Raw genomic sequence first — 25,549 nt, 5'->3', positions numbered from 1 at the left:
AACTTGTTAGTATGATATAAGTATATTTCATATAGGTTATGAAATTTGAACAATAATTATACAAGTCTATATTGAATGTTAGTATAAATAATGAATATAACTAGCCTTAGAGTAATATGGCGGTGCTTGGCTGTATTCATGTTAACTGAATTCGTGCAATCAAAAAATGGGCCGCTTTTTTCACAAAGTGTTATCACATTATCTTTTCAACATCGTGGTAGGTATACAATATAACGTGTGTAAACATCACGGCTTAAGATATCTTAAATCGTGGTAAGCAGTGCCGGATTTAGATTTTTGTGGTTCCAAGGCGACTATTATCATTTACTCGCCGAATAAGCCACTTTTTAATCGTGTTGCGATGTGTACTGGTCCATAATCATATTATGTTAAGAAGTGTAAACATTTCCAAATTTTCAAATTATAAACGATGTGTTTTAGACCATTGTCCCGATGATATCATTATATTGATATAATAGTCTTTAAGTTAAATAATATACATACAAAATTTAGCTTTAAAAGATATAAGTACATAAAAAAAATGTTTGAAATTGAACTTGAATAAATAAAAAAATGATCTAAGGACTTAGAACTTTGTAAAGTTGTAAAAACTAATGAAACTATATTATATTATAACCATTTAAACAAGAGAACAAATAAGCACTTTATGCTTATTTTATTGTGGACTTATCGGTAACAGTTGGTTGCATTAAAAAGTCAAAACAGTCACTAAAATATAGTATATATACCGAGAATCTTAATAAAATACATAGTTATATTTATTTAATCCTTTTCAATTATTTAAACACAAACACTTTTTTCATTTTTTTTTTTATATTAATACTTATATTATTAAAGCGATAAAGTATTATGTATATTTAGTAGATATCAGTTTTACAATCATAATGAATAAATTATAAATTTATTTTAAGATGAGCATAGGTGGCTGGGACATTTGCTCGTAGTTTTTTTTTTTATATGAGTATATACAACTACATAATATTATATTAACAAAAATATTGGTAACTAGATGTTATAATATAAATAAAATGATTTGTTTGCAGTAAAATATTTTACAATTTAATTACTTAAATTATTTAAGCCAATTTTTTCTAAGAACTTCAGGACTTACTAGTTGCCTGTAAAAATAAAAATATAATAAATATTTTATGATTATAACTTTATAATAAAATGCATAAGTATATTTTATGATTTAAACATTATAAATAACACAAATGTAATTTGTATAACGTTTCATCCCATAAATCAATACGATCATTAATAATTAACTTTTCTATGAAAAATTTGATTTAAGCTCAATTTAAGCTATTTAAAGACATACATATATTTCCATTTTTATTTTAGTATTGATAAAAATGTGTAGGATTGGTCAAAAATATTTATAATTTAATTTAAAATCTTACATACCTAAGTTGTTATGTTAGCAATTAACTAAAGTCGTAAAATTTTGATTTTTTTTTTTAAGTAAGTATTTCAAGTTCAAAATATTTTAACCAAACTCTTTAAAATCACGAAAATGTACATGTCATTTATAGTTTAAAGATGCTGAATTTTAATAATTAACTTTTGAAAATTTAAGACGAATGCTATAATATAAAACAACTTATACCTATGTTAATATTTGTATATCTTATAATAAAGAGCAAGTCCTTGTTTAAAGTGGAAATTAGATTCTTAGAAAACAAATTACCGAAAAAACCGTTAAGGCATTAATTAAGTGAAACACTTTTTACACAAACATTATTATAATATGTTCATGCCAATAAATTATATAAAATATATTATTTATCTGACAAAAATTGTATGATTTAATGATTTCTGGTTCATACAATCAGTTTAAACTTATTTTGTTTTCAATATAATTACTTTAAACGAAGATAAACACACAAGAAACACTGACTAGAAACATTGTGTTGACAACTAATCTAATTCTCAGTACATTAGATTGTAAATACAAATTATTTAGTACAATTGAGAAAATACGTGTGCGATAAGTCATTTGCTCTTTACTGCCATTTGCTTGTACACCAACGGACGCACACGGGTGAAAAACCGTGTCACTGCGACGTAGTCGTTCACTCGTTATGACAGTCTGGCGGATCACAATAAATGGACGAACCAGAAGTCGACGCACTCTGCGGACATGTCAGTAAATTGCACAACGCTGTCTACTAGGCTTGTTTGACAAAAATGATCCTTCCAGTATGATTTCAATTATTAATGATGCTGCTGATAATTATGTCTGCGACAGCTAATAATACGCTAGATGTTCGTTATTAACTATACACCCGTATTCATTTCACTGTATGCGTCAAAAACAAGTAATTATATGTTTATTAACTTTGTTATGAAAACCATTTAGTAGCTGTTCTCAATTTTGAATAAATAAGCATTAAGTACATTAAGTTGAAAAAGTTTTCATTGTACTTCACGAACCAGGATGTGACTGATGTGAGTGCTGTGGATATAACATGTATGAGACAATTTAGTATGGTAATAAGGATACTAATATATACGTATACTATGCAAAAGAAATGTACCTACAATGTCAATATTAACATATTATTGTGACATGTTATAACCATGCGACGAAGTTTTATATTCGTTGTGAGATTTAGTACTATAATATAATAATACATACTATTTACGAATCTGAAAATATTCATGGTTTTTTGTGGTTTATAAGTGGAAAATACAGCATTGTTGGACTAAATAAGTTATATGAAAATATTATGAATCATCATTGTACCTTCTAAAATGAAGCAAATCATAAATATTGTGAGAATACAAATTCATGTAATTTCAAAATTACCACCCTAGGATCTCCAAGTTGTGAACACGGAGTATCGGGTACTCGGGTTGTAAATATGAGACCCCAGTGTAGGGTTATTGACATACGTGCATTTTCAGACCAGGAGCAAGCTGCATGTTCACGTCATACCCAAAATTTTCATATTAAAAACACTGACTAATTAGGAAAATTTCAATAAATAATTATTCTATTATTTTATGTGCGATTATTTTTCCAAACAACGATTGTTCGTTGGTGTGGCACATACAAATGTTGATAATTGATATTTTATATAAAAAATAGGGGCTGGTGAAACTCGATTCCGGTGTGTAGAAGCCGCCTTCGGAGCCTCCGAGGTGGTTGAGTGAAAATTGTTTCACAGGAAATTCGGTAGAGAATGGTGATCTAGAAATTGGTCACTAAAAATGTGAACAGTTGATTACCGTCATAGAGTAATAATAATAATCCTATGATTACCATATTTGTGAGTTATTAGTTTTTCTATAACTTATCAGTTATCACTCGTTGTAAAAGTTTGTCCCATTGCATGCCTGGTTTTTTTTAATGAATAAAAAAAATATATATAAATATGAAAAATGGTAATTGAGAGTCTAGCTATTAGCCCACAGCTGGCCCAACCAATTTGTACACCTAATGACGACGAAATTCTGATGTTGTTTTGTAGGAGAAAATGTTAAAGTCGATTGCTATGTTTGAGTATTAAGTAATCCATAATCATCGGGAAAGTTAAATTTACACGCAACTAAACTTATCAGGTAAGCATCCGACTGCATCGGATAGTGGATGATGTGGGTGGTGCACGGGTGAAATTGTATTTTCTATTATATCTTATGTCCCTATCTGGTTTTTTTTGCACGAATAAAAAATTAATAAATACTAAAAATGATAAATTAGGTGTCTAGCTATTAGTCTTTAGGCCGATGCAAATCGATACCTGTGATTCTGGGCAATCCTTTGGTGGGTTGTTGTACCTCCTGACGTCGAAAGTCTGATGCTGTTTTGTAAAGGAGACAAGTCAAATTACATGTTAAAAGTTAAAAGTTAAATTAAGTTGTCAGGTATCATCGAGGAAAATCCATTTAAACGAAACTAAACCTCCCAGGTAGGCAATCCGACTATGTTGGATCCCGGATGATGTTCGCGTAGTAAGTTATATCAACATTTGAACTTTGAATAGTATAAAGTTCCTATGCAAACACCTATTAGAGTATATAACATATAGTAAATATTATATACATTAATATGCATTTACAGTGCTGAATCTCGAGCACTTAAACCGTTTCTAAGCCGCGACGAATTTTGCGTCTAGCACTGTTTTACTTATACGATTCCGGATTCGTGTAATTCGTGTGTAATAAAACACGGATATTCTTATTAATTATCTTTTTAATGCATATATCAACAATTATCAATTTATGTGTACTATTGGTTATGATTGAATATAATAGTTGTAGACCTGTTTTTATATAACAACAAAAATAAGAACTAACGAAATCGGTCCTAAACAAAAATTTTTTTTGTCATAAATATATTAAAAATTACAATTACAAAGATGATTTAAGATGAATGATGATGTTTTTTCATAGAAAAAATAATATTTAAAAATTAAAGGTTATAATTGAATTCTGTGTAAGCAAGGTAGAAACAATCACATAAGCCTCGGCCTCCCTCCCCCAAAGCATGCTCACCACTTTCTTCTTAAATATTGCAATTATTCAGAATCTGATTTTTAGAATTTTTAACTGTGTCATAAGAGCATATTTGGTTTTTTGTTCTAAAGACTATCCCGTGGAAAACTTTTGTTTTTCAAATGATAACTTCCTCCTTTTCTACTGTAAATTATTTAGATAATATTTCTAAGAATGTTGACGTATTTGACCGACGAGTAGTTTTTAAGTTATTTAAATTTTAAATACTTGTACTAAGATTAATAGAAACATGATAATGATATTGGATAATATAGGGCTAAGGTTATTGGCGTAGCCAGGGGTTCGGTTGTTACCCCCCCTCCAGCCGTGTATATATCAAAAATATATACATAATGTTTATAATATAGGAATACAATCATTTGATAGAGGTAAAATGTATTCTGTTATGCCTTATTCACATTATCGACTGCACCAGTGATAATAATCATTATCATTTAATCATCTTATAATTTTACCACGGGTGTAGATTTATTTTATTTTATTAAAAAAAAAAAACTCCATATAAAAATCCTGGCTACGTCACTGGCTAAGGTGACCTTAAATTGATAGTAATTTATTTATTATTTCTAAAAATGGTTGAAGTATTATAAGCACTAGATCCAATATTACAGTTTATATAAGTACATATATGTAATAAACATTCAAAAAAATCTTGAATTAGTTCATTATTAAAACAAAAAAAATAGAGTTGATCATGCTTGGTGAATCACTCTGTATACGTAATGCGTATATATATTTTATTATGAGTTCACAACTCGTTGAGACGTCGATTTTATTTAAGGTATATCATTAAAATGTAGGTACCGGTACTGTATTTCAAGTGCTATAATAGAAAAAACGGACGATAAATGTGTTATTTTTTATAATATGCACTGTGAGCGTTTTATGAGTACCTAACAATAATACGTTTTATAACAGCTGCAGGCTGCAGGTGTATAATAAATAACAATCCTCCAAATGCGTCTCAAAATATAAGTCTGTGTGAAATCGATTATGGCAGTAAATTGATATACCTCGGAATTAGGATTCTTGTCGTTAGGAGGGGTGCGTACGCCAATGTAACAGCAAATCAATAACCACCCTCTCCCCCACATCATATAAAATACTAGCGCAACATACATATTGCGTGGCATTGTGAGGACCGTTACCACCTGCCAGTGGCTGCCATAGATGGTTGCTTCTTTTCGCTCGACTGTGTATATAAATTCCTAAGGAGTGCTGGGTGAATTATACGAGCTATCCGTCGCGGAGCAACAAAAGAAAATAAGCCGCTTGTTCGTTTCGAATAATGTTATACTATTATATTCTACGCCCCTGGCTTAATTGTCATAACATTTAATATAATAATATATGAATATATTTTGTGCAAATTTTTAAAAGGAACTTATTGATATTGGTATTATTAGTAATATAATATGTATTGGGTATACACATACAAAAACAAGCGCAACTGTGAAAAATCATCTAAAATATCAAATAATACCTATTCTCTATATTCTATTGTTTATTCTTTTGTAATTACACTGCTATAGTGTTACCTATTATTTTCCTTATTATTGTCAAATAATAATTTCATACAGTACATTACTATATATATTATCAATTATTATATCTAATATCTACATTAGTTTTTCAAAGGCGCCCTCAAAAATATAAACCGGGGCCCGAGGTGGATTATAAACACTTAACCAATGCATATAGTGGGGTAGGTAATATTAACTAAAATAGTGACGGATATGCACTCCTGCGGGTGCCCTTGTTGTTTTTACCCATATATATCGAATAACGCCTTTACACCTAAAGGTTAAACATGCACTATTATAAATAAATATTATAGTATTATATTGGTATAGCTATAGTAATGTATAGATGCATAGTACCTTTCCCTTACGAATTAAAATATTGATATACAATTGGACAAGTCTTAATATTGTATGTTTTATTATGATAATTATTCTACTACAAATCATTTTTTTATTGGCCAGTAAATTGGAGTTAATTTTTATTAAAAAATATAACACTGCAGATAACTTGTATGTAACTGTCCCTTGTAAATTATTACATAATTGTTTTCAGCACAAAAAGATTGTCCTCTAAAAGTCTAAACGGATAGGGATTAATAATTAACCAATACCTTACTGCACGATATTTAAATGTACATTTGAACCCAGTTTTAACTTTCAACTATGTAATGAAATTTATATTAATTATCGATTTTTACAATGAAACAAATTATATGTATTATATATACATATAATTATAGATAAATTTAATTTCTTAGATAGTTATTAATATATATATATATAACTAATTTTATGAAGCAAAATTTAAAAAAATACTAGGTTATTTTTAAGGCATCTTTAGGTCATTATTGCGGTGAACCGTAATTATTTGGATTATTTCAGATACATGTACATCATAAAAAACATTTTAATATTAACAATAAAAATCTTAGTTTTGTAATTTCTTTAATTGTGTAGTGGCATCTTCTATGGATGTAGGATAGGGTCTCTCCTTAATTTAGTTAATATTATTGGCCACTAGATATAGAACTTTTTAGTATTGTTATGCTCATTGTAGACGTACACTGTTTTTTATAGATCTTCCATCTGATATATTCATCAGCCCGCTGTTTAAAGTATCAAAATATCTACCTATTCACTACTAACAAATTACTGCCCCTTACTGAAGTTATATGGCTAATTTAATTTTCCAATTAATATATAAATATAAAATGTTAACACTGTGAAAAAAAAGGATGTAGGCTGAAAGAACACAACTGACAGTGGATAGGTAACTATAGCCACATCATGCGCGATTATAGTTTAGGTATATTTGTACATGTTTGGGAATTTATAATTAAGAAATTGTAGTATGAAGTATTCTGACACAATAAAAAAGTATGATCTAAAATATAACTAATTACTTTTTAGTGATGCACTGTCGTACATACTTGGCAACGTTGTTTAGAAGTAAAAATAATATAGGGCTCGCAATTGTGCGTTTAAAAAGGTACCGCCGATCGCACCCTCGCAAACACGACCTAAAACAAAAATGGTATTATACGGTACCACGAAGAATAAAGATATATAATATGCATTGTGAGCGTTTTATGAGTACCTAACAATAATGCGTTTTATAACAGCTGCAGGCTGTTATAAAAAATATATATATAATGTTATATATATATATCTTTATTCTTCATGTACGGTACAAGTTTTTCAAATTGTGTAGCCTTATTGTAATTAGTTTAATTAATATTAGATTTTCAAATTTTTATTAAATTATTTAATATTTAATTTACTACACATACCTATAATGGCAAATTAGAAATTAGACCTCATACCTAACTTGGTAGTGATTCTTCGGTATCTATACCTTACATTTATAATGAATAACGTTTACATAATATGGCATATTAGTACGTAAGTCATAAGGTCTAACAATATAATATGTACCGATAATTAAGACTACGAGGATACGATAAATACGACCGTTGACCTTTAACATTTGATAAAAATATTTATAATTACTGGTTAGGTGCCCACTGCTTATAAATTAATAATATAATAAAGATAACTATTCTTCCCAGATTTTCTGTTAAAATTTACAATTTACATGAACAACTTTAAGAAACCCTGTATTAAATTTTCAATCCTTAGCTTAACTGAGCATTTTTAATTTTTAACTACAAAATGATTTTTAAATTTTCGTGTTCAACTTTTTATGTAAAAAAAAATTTGCCTTTGTGGCTTTGTGTATCTTTTATATTTTTAAATTTGTATAGGTAGGTAATAGGTAAAAATTTATGAGGAAACTTGTATAAAATTGTCAAGCGTTTTGACCTGGGAAATATTTTTTTATCGATATCTATGGGAAAAAGCCGAAAATTTAATATGTTAATAAATAATTACAACTAGTTTAAGTGTATTGGATATTTTACTATAAATGAAAATGGTAATATAAATATTTGGTGACAATTTCAAATCACCTACGATTTCAAGTAGATACGGTACCAAGTCAGTGTCTACGGTTATTCGTATCTGAGTTACATAATAGATAATTTTTTAGTCGATTCTTTGAAGAATAGATGTTTTACATTAAACTTGAAATATTGTTTAAATTAGGTAGGTATTGCACAAATCGAAGCATTTGTACTGCCCTGAAAAATGATAATAAGTAGGAAAAAACACATAGTACAATCATTTAAAATTATAACTATTTAGAACTAAACGATTCTTTTTCGTTGTTTTTTTTTTCGAATAATTCGTTATTTTCATACAACATTATTACGTAAGATAAGTTAATAGATAAACGCGACCCGTTCACATAGTACTTATCAGTTATCGACATTAGCTGCCGTGTTAATAATTTAATTCTATTAAAATAATAAAACAAAATAAAATACAATGCAAATGATCGATAGCAAAAAGTAATGATGACGATATTTGCGATGATAGTAATAATAATAATATTGTATTATCAACGCTATCAGCATTCAACGCAACACAGTCGTGGTGTGGTGCAAATACTAAATAGTGAAAACCGTGTAACAAGTTATTGACGAGCCGGTCCGAAGGGTGGCGGCCATGCGAGAGAAATACTTCGACGCTATCGAGAGTCATGCGCGTCGCATTCGACTAATCGTAACTACACTATGCGAACCCCTGTTTTAACATTTTGTTATCATATTTACTTTTGTCCATGATCAAATACGAGTAATGATTTGTTAATGTTGTTAAACAGTTAAGCACGCTTTAATCGTTCGTCGTCGTGTTTAACTGCTGTTGATTTCGTTTCTTTTGTATTTTTTCGGTTTTACGCTTGTTTTCGTCGTAACTTTGTGAGTACATGTTTTAATTGTTTTTCTTCTAGTAGGTTATACATCGTTATTTTCAATGATCAATAGTTTGTCTTTTTTTTTCTAACAATTGATTTTCAGATTCTTCATTTCACAAGAGTGAGTGAATAGTAAAGCCAAGAGATACCTATTCCAGTTTGACTTGGTGAAATGTCGTCTTCGCAAGGAAAACCCATGCCCAAAGATACCCAAATCATTATGTCAATCATGAATGATTTAGGAATACGTGATTATGAACAACAAGTCTTAAACCACTTGCTGGAATTTAATTACAGTACCTACAGTGAAATAAAACTATTGGTTTGTTCTTCTACAATGCTTTATTATTTTGTTTACTAGGATACACTACACTCATTTTGGAAGAAGCCAAGGCTTGTTCAACATTCGCTAATAAGGATGAAGTTGATGCCGATGATGTTAAAACAGCAGTTCAATTGGTTCAAGATGGTGTATTTCTTAAATCTCCTCCACGTGAAGTAATGTAGTATTTTTATTAATTTTAAAGTTTTTAATTATTTTGAAATCGATGATTGCGTTCCCGTACGTATGAACTTAAGTAGCATTATTGAAGATTACTATCAGCTTATTCACACTATATTCTGATGATCATATGTTTATACATATGGTTATGTTTATGTTTACATTATATTAATGTGGCTGTTTCTGGTGATTATTCGCTCCATTTAAAAATTATTTCTGCTAGCAACATACCCGACAAATGTCTAACCAATTAAATATAATATACGGCTAGGTCAGGGCCGGCGCTAGAAGTATTGGCACCTGTTTTGGAGCCCTTAACGTCCCCCCCCCTCCCAACTAGTTTAAGTAGTAATAAAATTAAGTTTTAAATAAAATTAGTAAGTATGTATTTTTATATTATAACTAAACTTTATTATCTGTTCAAAAAATATTGTAATAAGGTTATTAACTTATAAAATTGCCGCATTATGTAAAAAAATACAATAAAATATAAATAATTGTAATTTTAAATTTGATACTTATAACTATAATTATTATTAAAACTAATTTATTATACAAATATGAGACAATAGTTGATGTATCTTCAATTACAACGACATTAGATAATGAATATTTAAAATTGTGTAGATTGTTAATAATAATTTAAAGATAAATTAAATAAAAATAATTTTCAGCTTGGCGCCTGTTCCATGCTGGTCGCCCATAGCTTTTGCTGTAAAATTTCTTGAATTTATAATAAGCAGTTATAAAATGTTAAATTTTTTACTGTTTAAATAAATATAATGATAATAAATATAATAATTAATTATTTGTATACTTTTATTTTCTTAAGTAAGTGAAATCTGTTGTCCAACAAACATTTTTATCGATAGTAAATATTCATAAGTTTCATAATTAATATTGTTATACTCTTAGGTTCTTGTTAACTGTCAATAATTAAATATTTTAATGATTTAACTATTTGTAATTAGTAAATTGTTCCACTAGCACCATAAAAAAATAATTTATAATAATTAATTTCTATTATGTCAGTAAATTCAAAAGTTTAAATATATTACTTTAGCCTTTATTGAATTCTAAGTTTTTTTACTTTTCTTTAATTTTATTCAATTTAAATTAAGGTTCCAGCCAGTGACATGGAGATTTTCTACCAGTTCTTTATTTTATAAGTTCACTCTTAAAAAAATTCTAATTATTTTTTTTTAATCTAAAACTAAATTAATTTTGTTAAACAAATTGTGCTATTGTAATTTTTAGCTATGGGTACGTGTATTTCCAAGTTTGTGGAAAGATATTTGCTCGATCATATATTTTCATAACTAGCTATTAAAAAATGGAGATTGCATATTATTTTCAAATAATTTAAATTCTTTTTTTTTTTGAAAATCTATGACGATAAATGTCCTAGCAATAGTTATATTGATAAGACAATAAAAAAGTATATTTTTCATTTTCTATTCATCAACTATTTAGATTGCTACAGCTCTTTTTCTTCTTAAAAGAACATTGTACCCACATTTATTGTCTCCATCTTACTCGTGTACATCCAAGCAAATTCGTGTTCAGCCAAATCTATTTTATACTGTTAAATGTAATATTAGAATCAATTAATCTATTAAAAGACTTAAAGATAAGAATATTATCTAGAGCACCAAATTTATTGATATTTTCTTCTAAAATGAGATTTATCTATGATTAATATTAAAACTTAAAAAAGTTTTATATTTGTAAGACGAAGACAACACTTGTGAGTACCATGTACTTTAAATGATGACTTATGAGATGGTCTTGTTACTTGTTAATAAGTTATACTTAAAATCATCCAATAAGGTTGATTTATTCACATTAAACATACAAGCTTTAATGAAGATCCAAAAATTAATCATACTAATGTTATTTGAAAAATATTTAATTCAGTCAAAATAAAAATATAACAATTGAAAAAAAAAATTCATAGTCATTTGTTAAACCAACAGTTATACAATTGTTAATTGGAACATTACTATAAAATTCAATACTAAACAAAAATTTTAATATGAAAACTATTGTATTCTATACTAAGCAAATATGTCAATCAAAAGTTATTCAATTATAATTTAATATAAAAAAACAAAAGAAAATATCAGGTCCTTTTTCTATTTTAATACATATTTACTAAAAAAATATATCAAATATTTATTTCATATTTTAGATATCGTGAAATAACTTAACCAATTAACCAGGTATAAACTTGAAGTATACATTTATTTTAAATTAATCAATGTAAAAATGAGTATTATTAAGTATGTAATTTGTAAGGCAGTAAGCTTTTAAATGTATTATATTTATAAATAGTTTATTTATGAAATTGAAATATTTTATCTGATTTTCTGAAAACTATTACTTAGTTTAAAAGTAGTACACATTTTGATAACTATTAATGAGTAATGACTAATTTTTTTAAATAGTCTATTTTGGGTAATTATGTAATGAAAACTTAATTTTATTTAGACAAGAAATATAGTTTTATCTTTTGTTTTTACTAGACATATGTTAATATTTATTAATTTATAACATTTAAATAGATAGATTTTTCATTTGTCATATTATGAAAAGTTTCATTATATTTAAAATTGCATGTAATTATAGATATTATTAACTCTATATATGTTATGTATTACATAATATATTGCAATTATAAATATTTAATTATATTTTGTTATTATTATTATTATATATTATTTTACATTATATTTGTTGAAAATGTTTTAGTATTTAAAAATCATACCTAGATTCAATAGAGTTATTTTTGTAAATGAAAAAAAAAACATTAAATTTAACTAAAAGATTAATTTGATATTCGAGATTCTCATAGTAGATATTATTATATACATTCATTATAAGACTATAGATTTATTATTTTTACCAAAAAATGTTTTATATTTCTTAATTTTTTTATTTACAACTATGACTTTTAAGTTTTAAAATAGACATTTTTAGATATTTTTTATATCCAGTGCTATGCTAATCATCATTGGTATTGTAGTGAAATTATGTTTGTCCTTAGCTCAACTCTGGTAAAAACATTGTATATGCATTATTGGTAGTTTATATGTAGTACATTCTCAAAAAAGTTGAGATCTACTGGGTTAAAATATTAAGTATAAATAAAAATGTATTTTAAACTGTTATACAATTTATAGGAACTTATTAAAGCAAGTAATGAAATAAACAAAAAACCATTGCCTGCAATAAAACCTGCTAGTGGATTGAGAATTCCTCAAGGTAGTTCAAATTTCTTACAAACAAATTATAGACTCAGAACTGATTTGGTAATAGTACACATTATTTTATTAAGTGTTTTGGTTAATTCTTTTTATGTTTTATTTTTAAAGAATACCGGAAGAAAGGTTATGAAGAAAAGCACCAAAATAACAGCTGCTGAAATGTTAAATGCAACTAGACAAACGGAAGCTATCAGTAATGCTAAGACTACCACACAATGTAATTAAATATATTGAATTTAATTTTAGTATGCCTAATTTAAGTGTAATTTGAAAACATTTTGCATAAAATTTAAATCAACTATTAAATATTTTGTTTAAGTCCATTGACACACTTAAACATTTATAATATGCCTATAATATACATTTTGTTTTATTTCTCAGCATTTAAATATTAATAATAACTGTTATTTGTAGCTGATCTAAGTTTGGATGATTTAACTGATATCGACATTGACGAGATTATTGGAAGTCAGCAGAACAATCAAGATAGTGATGGTGATTTCAATTTGGATTCTTTATTATGCGACCCCAATGGATTATTATTTTAAACATATATATTATAGCAAAACAATGTTTTTATTGGATTTAAACTTTAAATTAATAATTTAATCTATACTACTTAATTTAATATTTATTATAATTCATAAAGAAAAAAAGAAAAAAAACACAGCTACAGTTTGTTTTGTATACAATTGTATAATCCATGTAGTTATATTTCATAAAGTGAATTCTTTCTAAATTCAACTGTAAATCCTTTAAAACTAATCAATATTTATTGGTCAATAAAAGTATGTTTTTGTAATTCCTAATTTAAGTATTTCTAACGTCTTATTTTAATATTTCCTAACACAATTTTTTACAGAATAAGTAATTTTCTGTTACAAACAAAACAATCCAAACATGTTAGAAAATATGTGAACAATTTCAAAAGTAATATTTATCATTAGAAAAGAAAATTTATGAGAAATAAAAAACAATGAATTGGGTATTTGATTACATTTTAAAAGTATTTTAGTTTTTCTACAATACATGTAATTTCATGAAATTTGTTTTAAAAAAAGATATGGTTATAATTTGAACTTATTACAATAATAATTACATACTATTTTCATAGTTTTATAATATTCTTTGGAAAATTATGAAAAATACTACAATAAAATTTTGTTTTTATATTTATTATAAACTTGATATCAAGTATTATAAAATAACATTTTGAAATATATAATAGACACATGGGAAATATTTATTTATATCAAGCTAAATAAAACATTCTCATTAAATTTAAAGTTTAGTATATTACATTTATGTTTCTTCATGAGATCATACTATTCATACTTAATATATTATAATGTATAATACATAAATAATATAATATATATATACCGACTAATTACCTGTTGTCTATTCATATTAAAATAACAAAAAAATATAAAATTGATGAGTATCTTGACTTTAAATCAAAATGTTATATTAATTTAAAATATTATAATTAATTTGCTATAGCACAAAAAACTAATAACTAATTTATATACGATAATACGAAGATACAATATTAGGTATTATATAAAAAGTAGTTATTCTCGAGCATTATTCGCATGAATCGAGAATAAGACCACTGCGTCACAATTAACTTTTATAAATTATTACCAAATTACTTATTCAAGAGAATTGTGAAAATATGTTGGCACGAAATTAAAATGAACCTATGAAATTCGCATTTTTATGTACCTACGGTCCTGACTATAAAAGATTTGTTAATACGCGACCGAGGAACGTCAGGATTTTTATTTTTTTTATAAGTGTAGACCTAAAAGTGGCTTATGCCCGTGCTCCAGAAAAATTCGAGAAAACCGGCTCGGGCAACAATTAATCATTGGATTATAATCTAAATTATTACAGTTTCAACTATTCAATGAGATAAGGTACACTGGACCTCAATTATACAGCAGAGTGACTTTTAACTTAATGTGACCTTATTAAATATGTATAATTTTTTTAGAAAAAAATAGTAAACGATCTAAACTACAACGGAACAGTTACACAATACTACAGTAACCTAAGCTTTTAAAATTCAATATTACTGGCTACAATCGGAATAACTGTAAATCATACAGAATACAGAAACGTATTGTTTATTAGTCGACAATATTCTGAATAATTGAGCATATTATTTGAAATTGACAACCGATATGAGTAGTCATAGTGAGTAGTCCGACCAAAATTAACTAAAATTATTTTCTTATCACAATGAAAAAAGTGAGGGGTCCTACATTAAAATAATAAATATTTTTTTCTTACCTCTATAAATAAAGACCACCCTAATATATATATTAGTATATTTTCCAAAGTTAATACTTTAATACTAAATTAAGATCAATTAAGAACTTAACCTATGTCTGTTGGGTGTCTTTTTTTCCAAATCGCAGACTGGGCCTTTTCGAGCCAGTCCAACACTGCTACTAATTGTCTTAGACTGACAAATCAACTCCGTTCAGAATCATTTTTCGTATACAATGATACCTGTCATTGCATTCAAATTTAACACATCCATTATAGTGACCTACTCTCCATCTCTACTATACATCAGAGCGATACCCACTTTCCCAACCTTTTTTTTATTTATCATTAAGAGACCCTAGTACTATATGTATAATTTAAATTTAAATGAGATTAAAAATTTGTGAATCTGATTATAAGAACAATTTTGGTGGTAAAAAATTTATCTAAGGTAGTTTATTTTTTAGAATATTTTTAAAAGATCAATTTATTTTGATTAAATTAATTTGGAACGTAATAAATGTTTTTAAATTATGATTTTTGAGACATGAGTATATTTCTTAAATTATTTACTCATCATATAATATTAACAATTTTTGTCATACGTTTAAGTAGCATAATTTTTTTTTTTTGGTCAAGTCTATCTGTTACACCATGTATATATATATATATATATATAAATATAAATAAATAAATTATTCTTTTATAGTTGTAAATACGGGTCAATGTAACGAATCTGGATCCTAATTCTATCGCAGAGTACAGAATATAGACGAAGAAAAATATTATAAATATATAAAAATTAATATACATTCAATTTCATCACTGCACAACGGCTCAATAATACATCTGTTGATCATATCAGATAATAATCGCAATTAGGTTAATCCATTACTCATTGGCATATTAATTGATAACTAAATATTCAGAGCGAAGCGTTGACATATCAAGTCAAAAATATGTACCCAGGGGCTTATGAAATTTAAGATTTTTCACTCCCCAAATAAACTAATCATACCTATTTATTAGGTTATTTATTTACATATTTATTTAAGGCACACACGATGCTGTCATGTTACTGATTTTATTTATTTAAGCAGACTTCGAAATAAAATACACAGATTTCGTCTGGACGATATAAAAACGACGAGGCGTTGCTCTCTGTTTAAAAGGAGCTCATACATGACGCCGAGCGCGATCTCCGGGAATCCCGCCGAGTCATGGCGACCATATCAGGATCAGTGATCCTATTGTTGGTTCCACTGGTCTCTGGTAGCAAGTCGTTCGATGTTTCACAGACGGTGGACTCTCGGAGCGAGAAAACACTACAGCAACCACTACTTTTTCTTTTCCTCCTCTTGCACCCTGTAGACTGTCTGGACCTTCTCCTTCTCCTCGTACACCCCACAGACCGCCTGCTCGAGGACCTTCTCCTTCTCCTCGTACACCCCACAGACCGCCTACTCGAGGACCTCCTTCTCCTCCTCCTCCTCTTTCGGGTGCTGCTACAAGGATTCCGGCAATTGCTGGCTGCCATTGTGAGGGCACTGCCGACGGCGCCACCGCCGCTGGACGATGAAGCGTCTTCGGTGGTTTCTTCGTCGGTGTAATCTGTATCGTCACCATCTTCGCTACTGGACAGATACTGACGACGGCGTCGTCGGCCTCCATACCGTCTCCTCCGGCGTCTACTCCCCCGTCTCCGCCGGGACGACGCGTCGACCGTTGACGAGTCGTCGTTGTCGTTGTCGTCGTCGTCGTCGTCGTCGTCTTCACTGGTCTCGGCGGTACCGTCGACGCCACGTCTCCTCATGCGTCGGCGACGAGACCGCGACCGGGTATGTCTCCGGCGACTCTTCGATCGACGGCCAACGCGCGTCCGGTGACCATGTCTCATTGTCACTACACCGCTAACGCCACTAGTCGACCTGCCAGCGACTTGCATCCCGTTATCGTTCAGACCGCTCGAGACGGAATCGCGTCTTCTCAGTGTGACGTTTCGCTTTGATAGTTGTTTTACCGCCATTCGTTTTTCAGTGATCCGTTTACCAGTCATAATGCACTTTACGTAACGGTTTGGTTACAAGAGTCAAATATCATGACAAAAAAATACACTCTGGGTCTAATCAATCATATCGATTGTCAATTTCAAATAATATGCTCCATTCAGACTATTGTCGAATAATAAACAATACGTTTCTGTATTCTGTATGATGTACAGTTATTCCGATTGTGGCCAGTAATATTGAATTTTAAAAGCTTAGGTTACTGTAGAGTTGTGTAACTGTTCCGTTGTAGTTTATTAGTAGGACCTTAGAAGTGATAATAATAATAAATTAATAAACTATTATTAATTGCTCCGTTCCTGTAAAAAAATAAAGCTGGGGTACGCAAAAAAAAAAAATTGGAGGGGAGCTCCGTTCTCCTACGCACTGATCCTCATCATATCTTCGCCATATCTATAAAACACTAATAGTCATTAGTAAAATATTAACCGGTTAATGTGGTCGTTGTAAATGTATATTTTTTTACGTTGTATAATGTATTTTTTTTTGTTATTCCAAGTTTTAAATTATTTTATTATTGCTTTAAATCAATCTATTTCTCTAGTAGTTTTGAACTTGGGATTTGTATATTCACCTATTATTTTATTTATTGGTTTATATTAACCATTTAGATTGTTACTTATCAATTATCATAGCTTTATAGTATACTGAAAAGTTTTTATTTTTTTATTTTATACCTATTAGATTTGTTGAGTTTTTCTCTGTCCGTGAGTATAAGTAGGTATCATATATTTTTGCTCTTCTACTTCCACTAACATCTGTTTATTTTCGTTTAGTTTTTTTCGTCATTGCTGTCTTTCTCGTTTTCAGCTATAGTTTTCGAATTGGTCCCTTTTTCTTCTAATTCGTTTATGATTATTACTACTGTAACTTCTACTGTAGAAATTTTTCTTCCATCAAAGCATATACGATATTCTTTAGTCCAAGTATCCTACAAAAATACTTTTTCTTTCTTTTATCCAATTTTTTCGTTTTTTCTTTGGTCTGTGTGTATATAGTATAGTCTCCGGTACCAAATATTTTTAGATAATTTATCTGGTGTTTAATTGAACCATAATTCGTAAGTTATTTTTCATTTTTGGCCTGTGTTATCTGTACGATTTATTGTGTATGCTATTGTACCTACTCAATGCTTCTGCCCTTACGTGTTTTGGACAAATTTTTACTGTATAAATTAGTTTTAACCGTTTCTATAATTTGTCCACATTAAACTTTTCACTTTGTCATTTTTTTGAGGTCTATATTACACTCATCGAATGCTTTTTCCAAATTTATCCAATATGGCTTTGATTTCAATATTTTTATATTCCAGATCACAATCACTCCAACAATCACTCTTGCAATGCAATTTAATAAAAATGCACTGTCTCCTGCATTGTCACAGAAAATTCATATCCTCGAGTTTGCCTTGTTCCCTCCATTATGAATTTGAGATGATAAATTAACCAATATTCATGTAAAATGCATTATGTATTATAGTGGTTGTCAACCTCCAAGGTGAGTATATACTTTTGTGCCTTGTTATACGCTTTTTTAAATATTAAAAAATTAACACCATATATTATTCTTGCATCATCTTCATAGTTTTTATAATTGATTTCATACATTTTTTATCAATTTTTCAAATAGAACGTCCAATATATCGGCTGTATTCATTATCACTTTTATTTAGAATTTCTATTTTTCCCAATTCTTATTGACATTAAATTTGTTAAGTTTTATAAATTCTTTTTCCATAATAATGAATTATTTGTACATTTTCTGTACACTATAAATATATTATTCATGCATGATAATACTATAGCTATATATATTATGAATTGCCATTATAATGAGTCATCTCAGCATTTTTATTTGTTTTATAAATTTATAACTACTATATAGATTATATAAAGTTATACTTATTGAATACAATCTACAGGGTGATAACTTAACAATAATATAATATTTCAATAACTCTTTCTAAATTCAATTCCACAGAATTCATGTCAATTATAAAATATGATAATATATAATATTTTTAAAAAAATGCATTTATTTTAAAGTCCACTATAAAAAGTTGGAAAAATGTTGTTATTATAGTTACTTATTATAAAGTACCAAGAAAACTATACTGAATATTATATCTCCATGGTAGATTATTATAACAATTTAAAAATTAATATTTTTTTGGTACATTATAATTATATGTTGAGTTTTGTATTGAGTTAATGCATAATTTTATTAAAATATAATTAACATTTATTTTGACAACATTTGCAAAGCCAAAATTTAACAATATCATGGTGCCTGATCGCCTCATTAAAAATAAATCTAAAAGGCCCATTTCATCGGTTAAAAGTGAGTACTTATAATTAGGTATTGACGATTTAAAATTGAATTATAAATTAACTGTAATCTTAGAACAGGTATCTACCCCGATCAGGCCCACAATTAAAATATTAACAAAGAAAAAAAATACTTATACAGAAGAAAAAAGTTATATTTGTACCATGTCACAAAATTCGTTAATGAGCAATAAATGTGATAAAATTCGGAGAACCAATCATCCGACAACATCATCCATTCCGCGTTCATCCCAAAGTGAACTTAGAAAACATTTGATCGACAGATCTGACAATTTGGTAAGTATGTATATTATATCCTACATTGTTTTCCAGACAGTTAGCAATGCGTTGGTATAAAATATGTTAATTCTTAGTAATATAACGTTTAAGAAACGTCATGTTATTTAATATCTACGTATTAATTTTATTCGGGCAATATATGCTCAAGTATTTTATTTTTATTTTAAAGACAAAAAAAAGCTATCAGACATTATTTAAAGAATTAGAAGATCGATACAAGGACGTAACAATTGAATTGGAAAAGAGTAAACAAATTGTAGAATCTCTTCAAGAGCAGTTGAATAAAAATAAAGATGATAAAGAAATTCAAACATGTGGAATTAGTTTAGAACAATTAGAAACTAGCTTAGAACAATCAGAGATAAGTTTAAAAAATCTGACCAGTGAAAAATCATTGTTGAATTTGGAATTGAAAAATACAAAACGCGATTTAGATGTAAAAATTGAAGACCTTTTAGCTATATCGGAACAAAACTCAACATTAAATTCAAAAATAGAGTTTTTAAATAAGAAAGTAGATGATTTAGAAAAGATAAACTCTGAAAAAACCATGAGAATTGAAAATTTGTTCAACGAGAGGAACAAGTTAAAAAATAATTTTGTCGAGGTTTCGAGGGAAAGAGATTTGTTTCAAGAGGAAATAATTGGACTTAATAATAAGTAAAATATTGAGTAACTAAGTAATATCATATTTTAGTAATTTACGCTCGTTTTTATAGATATACTAAAACTAATCAGAAATTGCTTGAATTGAGATCCGATGTCGGACAAAAGAGGTCCGAATTTGTGCAACGTTCCATGCTATTAAGTGATCAATCTGACTTAAACATTAAACAGCAAAAACAAATAAGACTCAAGTGAGAATAATTATTTTTACAGTGTATCAGTATATTATAGCATTGATAAATTAATAAGTTAAATGTATATATGTTCATTTTAGGGAAGAAATAATTTTGGAACTCGAATCGATGGTCAAACGTTTGGTATGAGTAAAAAATATTTATTAAACATTTGCATTACAAATTTACAATTATTCATTTAATTCTTTAAATTGAAATATATGTTTTGTTAACGGATTGTGTATATAATTTTAATATAATTTTATCTGATTTACAGACACTTGAAAACCAGGATTATGCTATTATTATCGATCGTTTAAAAAATGACAGTATCGAGTTGAAAAAAGTAATACAAGCGTGGGAAACCAGGGCTGGTTGTTGGATTAATACATTTGTTCGAGAAGAATTTGAATCAAAAATTGAGAATCTTAATAAAGAAATCCAACAATTAAGTGTTAAAAACTTACAACTAACAGAAACGTACAACAAAATAATTTCAGAAAAATGGTGAGACACAGATGGTGAATTATTATTGTAATTTTGTAATTTCATTTAAATTTAACGTAATTAATTGACTGTGTTCGCGTACTATTTATGTATGAGCCATATCATGAATATTATGTTTGCTTCAGTTGTGTCCAAACATAATTTGATAAGTGTTCCTACGTTTGTGCCAACAGCGAACAAATATCTGAAAAAGAAAGAATTGTTGAGATGAAACAATCGACCATTGAACAAATGACAGAAATAATCAACTTGATGAGAAAAACAAATATTCATAATAGTGATAATGAACAATTTACGGGTACGGAGACAGATTGAGCGATAGGTATGAAAAACAAAACGCGGCATTAACCATCAGGGTTGCTCAACACAATGTGTTAATGTCATTAACAACCGTGAGATCATACTATTATTTATGTTTTGGTATTACAATTTTAAAATGATGACGTGTGCATATTTTTTTGTCTAAAATCACTTTTAGGATAAATAAAAATGATCAATAGGGTAGTTTATGTTTGAAAAATGTTTCTAGTTTGTACTTTAGGCAATTAAAACAATTTGGAGCGTTTATCAAAATAATAATAAATCATAGAAAATTAGAATTTTTAAGAAAACCAGTTTGTTGCACTCAAAGTTTAAATTAAATATTTATTTTTTTATTTTACAGGTAGCAACACAATTTTTAAATATTCTGGATCTTTTTGAGCTTTTTAAAGATATTATAAACTTTTTTGATTTGTTTTTATTCACATTTATATGTAGTGACATTTTTGTTTGTCATTAAAAACCTTGAAAATATAATACAAGCAGGGGCGTATTTAGAAATGTCTCATGGGGGAGGGGGACACAAACTAAAAATTCAAATTAGCGTACACAGGGCTTAGGTTAAAATATTATAAATTAGTGATATATAATACCGTGCGCCCATACGTGAAAAATAAGAGAGTTTAAAGAGGCTAATACTTTCAATAATAAAAAAAAGTATAAAATACGGTGAATGGGGGCGGGAGGCACGGGCTCTAAGGGTCACCTAACTTAAAGCTGTACGATAAGCACTTTTTATTATTGATTGTCGACTGTTCGTAAAAATAGATTGTAATCGATCAATTTTTTTGTATCTGTACGGCGTCCCTTCTGAAAATAATTTACTCTAAACTCGATTATGGTTGCTTTCTTTTGGCTCGGATTCCTTCTCTAATTGGAAACCAATTAATAAATTTCAAACCTCATTCCTTAGAACGTTCATAAGATCTACTACCTGACCTATCATTGAAATTGAATCCTATTTGTTCACCTTTTAATATCAGATGTATTGTGTTGCTGTCAAATTATTTAGTAGAATTTATTTATAATTATCATCAAACTCTTGATATTTATTATTCATATTTCAATTGACGATACCTGAATCTATGCCGGTATTATCCATTATTGCTAATTCTGTTTCAAATTTCCACCAATACATACATTAATTCTATAAAAACCCGCTTGACGAACAATCATATTATGATTCTTTTCTTTATTCTTCTCATGTTTATTCTAAAAGTAAATTATCAGATCTGTCCTTTAAAGATCCAAAACAAAGTTTTATTTCATGGTTAATGCAGCTTTAATTGTCATTGTTGCTTATACAAAAGGACCAGTCGCTCATCCTTTTTCTATTATTGCATTCTATATTTTGGAGCTACATATAGTTCTTTTATCTACAACTACAATCTCTCCCCATCGTCTTTCTCCTTCATAGCTGAATGATATGCCATCATTGAAGCCTTTACTCTAATTTTAAATTTTAACACAAATCACTATTTAATAGTCTCTGGTACTATATTATATCCTAATTTGACTTCACTTCTTAGTACAAAGTTAAAAATTTTCACACTCAATCAATTAAATTATATAATTCACTTCATTCACCATATTGGAATATACGGTAACGAAGTTACCAAAAACCGGGCAAAATCCACATCTTATTTAAACTGCCTTTTTCTTACTCGTCTACTTCAGTCTGATTAACTAGGAGCCTATAGCCAATAAGCCGACGTTAGGAATAACATTTCGATAACGAATAAGACCATGTAGTTGTAGCCAAAATGGCCTAATAATCTTAATATTATCAAGGCAATTATTTGAGAAAATATGGTTAGGTTAGGTTTGATTTGGATTTTTTAATAATTATGTAACTGTCAATTTAAAAAAGATGATAATTGAAGTTTAGATATCAAATGATGGTTCAGATGAAATAACTAGAAACTATCAATTAAACTTTATGTCCATTCTTTCGTTACAAATTTTAAAAATTTAAATACAAAAATATTTTTTGAACGATCTAAAAGGTTAATCTATGCAAACTTATTCATTGAAATGTAAAAATAAAACTACATTTTCAATAAAACACAACCAATTCGATATATTTAAAAATATATATAATAATAGTTATTACACATTTTATTTACTTTCACAAATTTCAATTCGGCGACATGTTTAAAAAATAAATAAACTTTATCCGATTGATTTAATATTTTGTGTAGTTCATTTTTTGTTTTGTTATCCATTGACAATGTTTTAGGGAGATTAGATAAAAACAATTTTGAAATATTTTTTTTCATTTTTGGTTAAGGTATAGAATATTATATATATTACATCCAATATTTACAAAACATTTAGTTTAATAAGTTAAACTTACATAGACCATAGTCCATAATATATATTATATTGTTCAATTTAATAATTTAATTCTCTATTTTGTATATTTCATTCCAGGGAATGTATCTCTGACCTTTACCACATCTTATTTGCTCGCTTGATTTTTTATCTGCTCTGTAGACTAAATACTTTTAGTTAATTTTCTAAAATGTAATATTTCATTCAATCTCCACTCCATTCTCAATACTGAATAATATGTAATTGCATACAAATTGTAATCATTTTTATTTTAAAAACTGGCTTTATCATATAATATACTTGTAATTTATATATTTTGTAATTGTTGAGCTATATTAATCTGTAAACTAGTAGCTATTAATAAAAAAAAAATTTATGTTCAAGGACTTTTATCAATATTTAATTAAAACAAGGATTATATAGACTTTAAAGTATGAATTTTTGAAGAAAAAAAATGGAAGTTATTTTATTCATTAAAGTATAAATAAATACATATATACAATTTGTAAATGTATTTTAGTAATATTATTATCCAATAGTATTCTGCTAATCAGTGGACACCGGATGGTATAGTGACTAGTGTTTGGCCAATGGTCAAAGTGTTTTCTAGTTGCTATATAAGTTATATCGTATTACAATTGTGTGCTAGTTGCCCTTGAGTATATTGCTCTTGTTTTATTATTATTATTATTATTATTATTATTGGGCTTATTGATATTACAATTAATTATTATTTTCAATGTAATATATTCGCTTAAATATTACATATAATATACAATATTACAGTCCGTAGCATTTTTAATTAAGTATACTCTTACTACAGTATGTATAATATTATGATACCCCACAATATCTGTCATTTAACCATGCCACAAAAAAAATTGCCGGTTACCAAGTATAACGTGTTAGAGAAACAGTTTAAAGAATTACAACTTTATTTAAATCCTTTTCTACGATAATTTTTTTTTTAGATATATATATATATATATTTAGACAATATACATTTTTAAAATACTCAAAAATGTATTTTTATTAAGCCTGATGAACTGATGTTCATATGTGTATGTGTATATGTGAACATAATTAGCTCGCATACTTTAAGACGAATCTTAGACTATATATCAAACAAATTTCAGAAATTGAATCTCACAAGTTGTTATAGCAGAACTGCAAAACTATGTTTAAGAATTTTGCTTTTCCATGTACTTAATTCATGCTACCTCTAGAATCTTTTTACCAATTTTTAACATTATTAAACAATATTCTTGAATTGTAATATTTCTTTAAAGAAAAACAAAATAAATAAATGTACATTTATTTAACAAATTATAAAATATGCAGTAACATCCAATAGTTATTTTTTTAAATTAAAAACAAAACAAAACTATAATAATATAAATTTCTTAACTAGCAGTTGCATTTTCTTATT

The 25,549-nt window shown here is 27.7% G+C and overlaps 2 protein-coding genes across 2 annotated transcripts; both read left to right on the top strand.

Moving 5' to 3' along the window:
* Window positions 1-9,272: 9,272 nt before the first annotated feature.
* Window positions 9,273-13,799, top strand: LOC113557820 (transcription initiation factor TFIID subunit 9-like). The gene is made up of 6 exons (XM_026963365.1): window positions 9,273-9,385; window positions 9,485-9,677; window positions 9,743-9,879; window positions 13,066-13,194; window positions 13,258-13,366; window positions 13,564-13,799. The coding sequence occupies exons 2-6, from the start codon at window positions 9,554-9,556 to the stop codon at window positions 13,695-13,697; spliced, it is 633 nt and encodes a 210-aa protein (XP_026819166.1). The 5' UTR covers window positions 9,273-9,385; window positions 9,485-9,553; the 3' UTR covers window positions 13,698-13,799.
* A 3,515-nt stretch (window positions 13,800-17,314) lies between these two features.
* Window positions 17,315-21,780, top strand: LOC113557821 (structural maintenance of chromosomes protein 3 homolog). Its single transcript, XM_026963366.1, has 8 exons — window positions 17,315-17,380; window positions 19,757-19,832; window positions 19,896-20,116; window positions 20,289-20,779; window positions 20,839-20,976; window positions 21,060-21,102; window positions 21,236-21,465; window positions 21,639-21,780. The coding sequence occupies exons 1-8, from the start codon at window positions 17,315-17,317 to the stop codon at window positions 21,778-21,780; spliced, it is 1,407 nt and encodes a 468-aa protein (XP_026819167.1).
* Window positions 21,781-25,549: the final 3,769 nt, after the last annotated feature.

Source organism: Rhopalosiphum maidis, chromosome 3 (genome assembly GCF_003676215.2).
Source record: "Rhopalosiphum maidis isolate BTI-1 chromosome 3, ASM367621v3, whole genome shotgun sequence".
NCBI classification, from domain to species: Eukaryota; Metazoa; Arthropoda; class Insecta; order Hemiptera; family Aphididae; genus Rhopalosiphum; species Rhopalosiphum maidis.
The sequence above is the reverse complement of the archived record's forward strand: the minus strand, read 5'-3'. Positions and strand labels throughout refer to the sequence as shown.

Coding starts and splice junctions, on each gene's coding strand:
- LOC113557821 (XM_026963366.1), top strand. CDS start 17,315: ATGTCTCATTGTCACTACACCGCTAACGCCACTAGTCGACCTGCCAGC. Junction 20,780..20,838: donor ATAATTGGACTTAATAATAA/GTAAAATATTGA, acceptor TCGTTTTTATAG/ATATACTAAAACTAATCAGA. Junction 20,977..21,059: donor CAAAAACAAATAAGACTCAA/GTGAGAATAATT, acceptor TGTTCATTTTAG/GGAAGAAATAATTTTGGAAC.
- LOC113557820 (XM_026963365.1), top strand. CDS start 9,554: ATGTCGTCTTCGCAAGGAAAACCCATGCCCAAAGATACCCAAATCATT. Junction 9,678..9,742: donor CTTGCTGGAATTTAATTACA/GTACCTACAGTG, acceptor TTTGTTTACTAG/GATACACTACACTCATTTTG. Junction 13,195..13,257: donor ATAGACTCAGAACTGATTTG/GTAATAGTACAC, acceptor TTATTTTTAAAG/AATACCGGAAGAAAGGTTAT.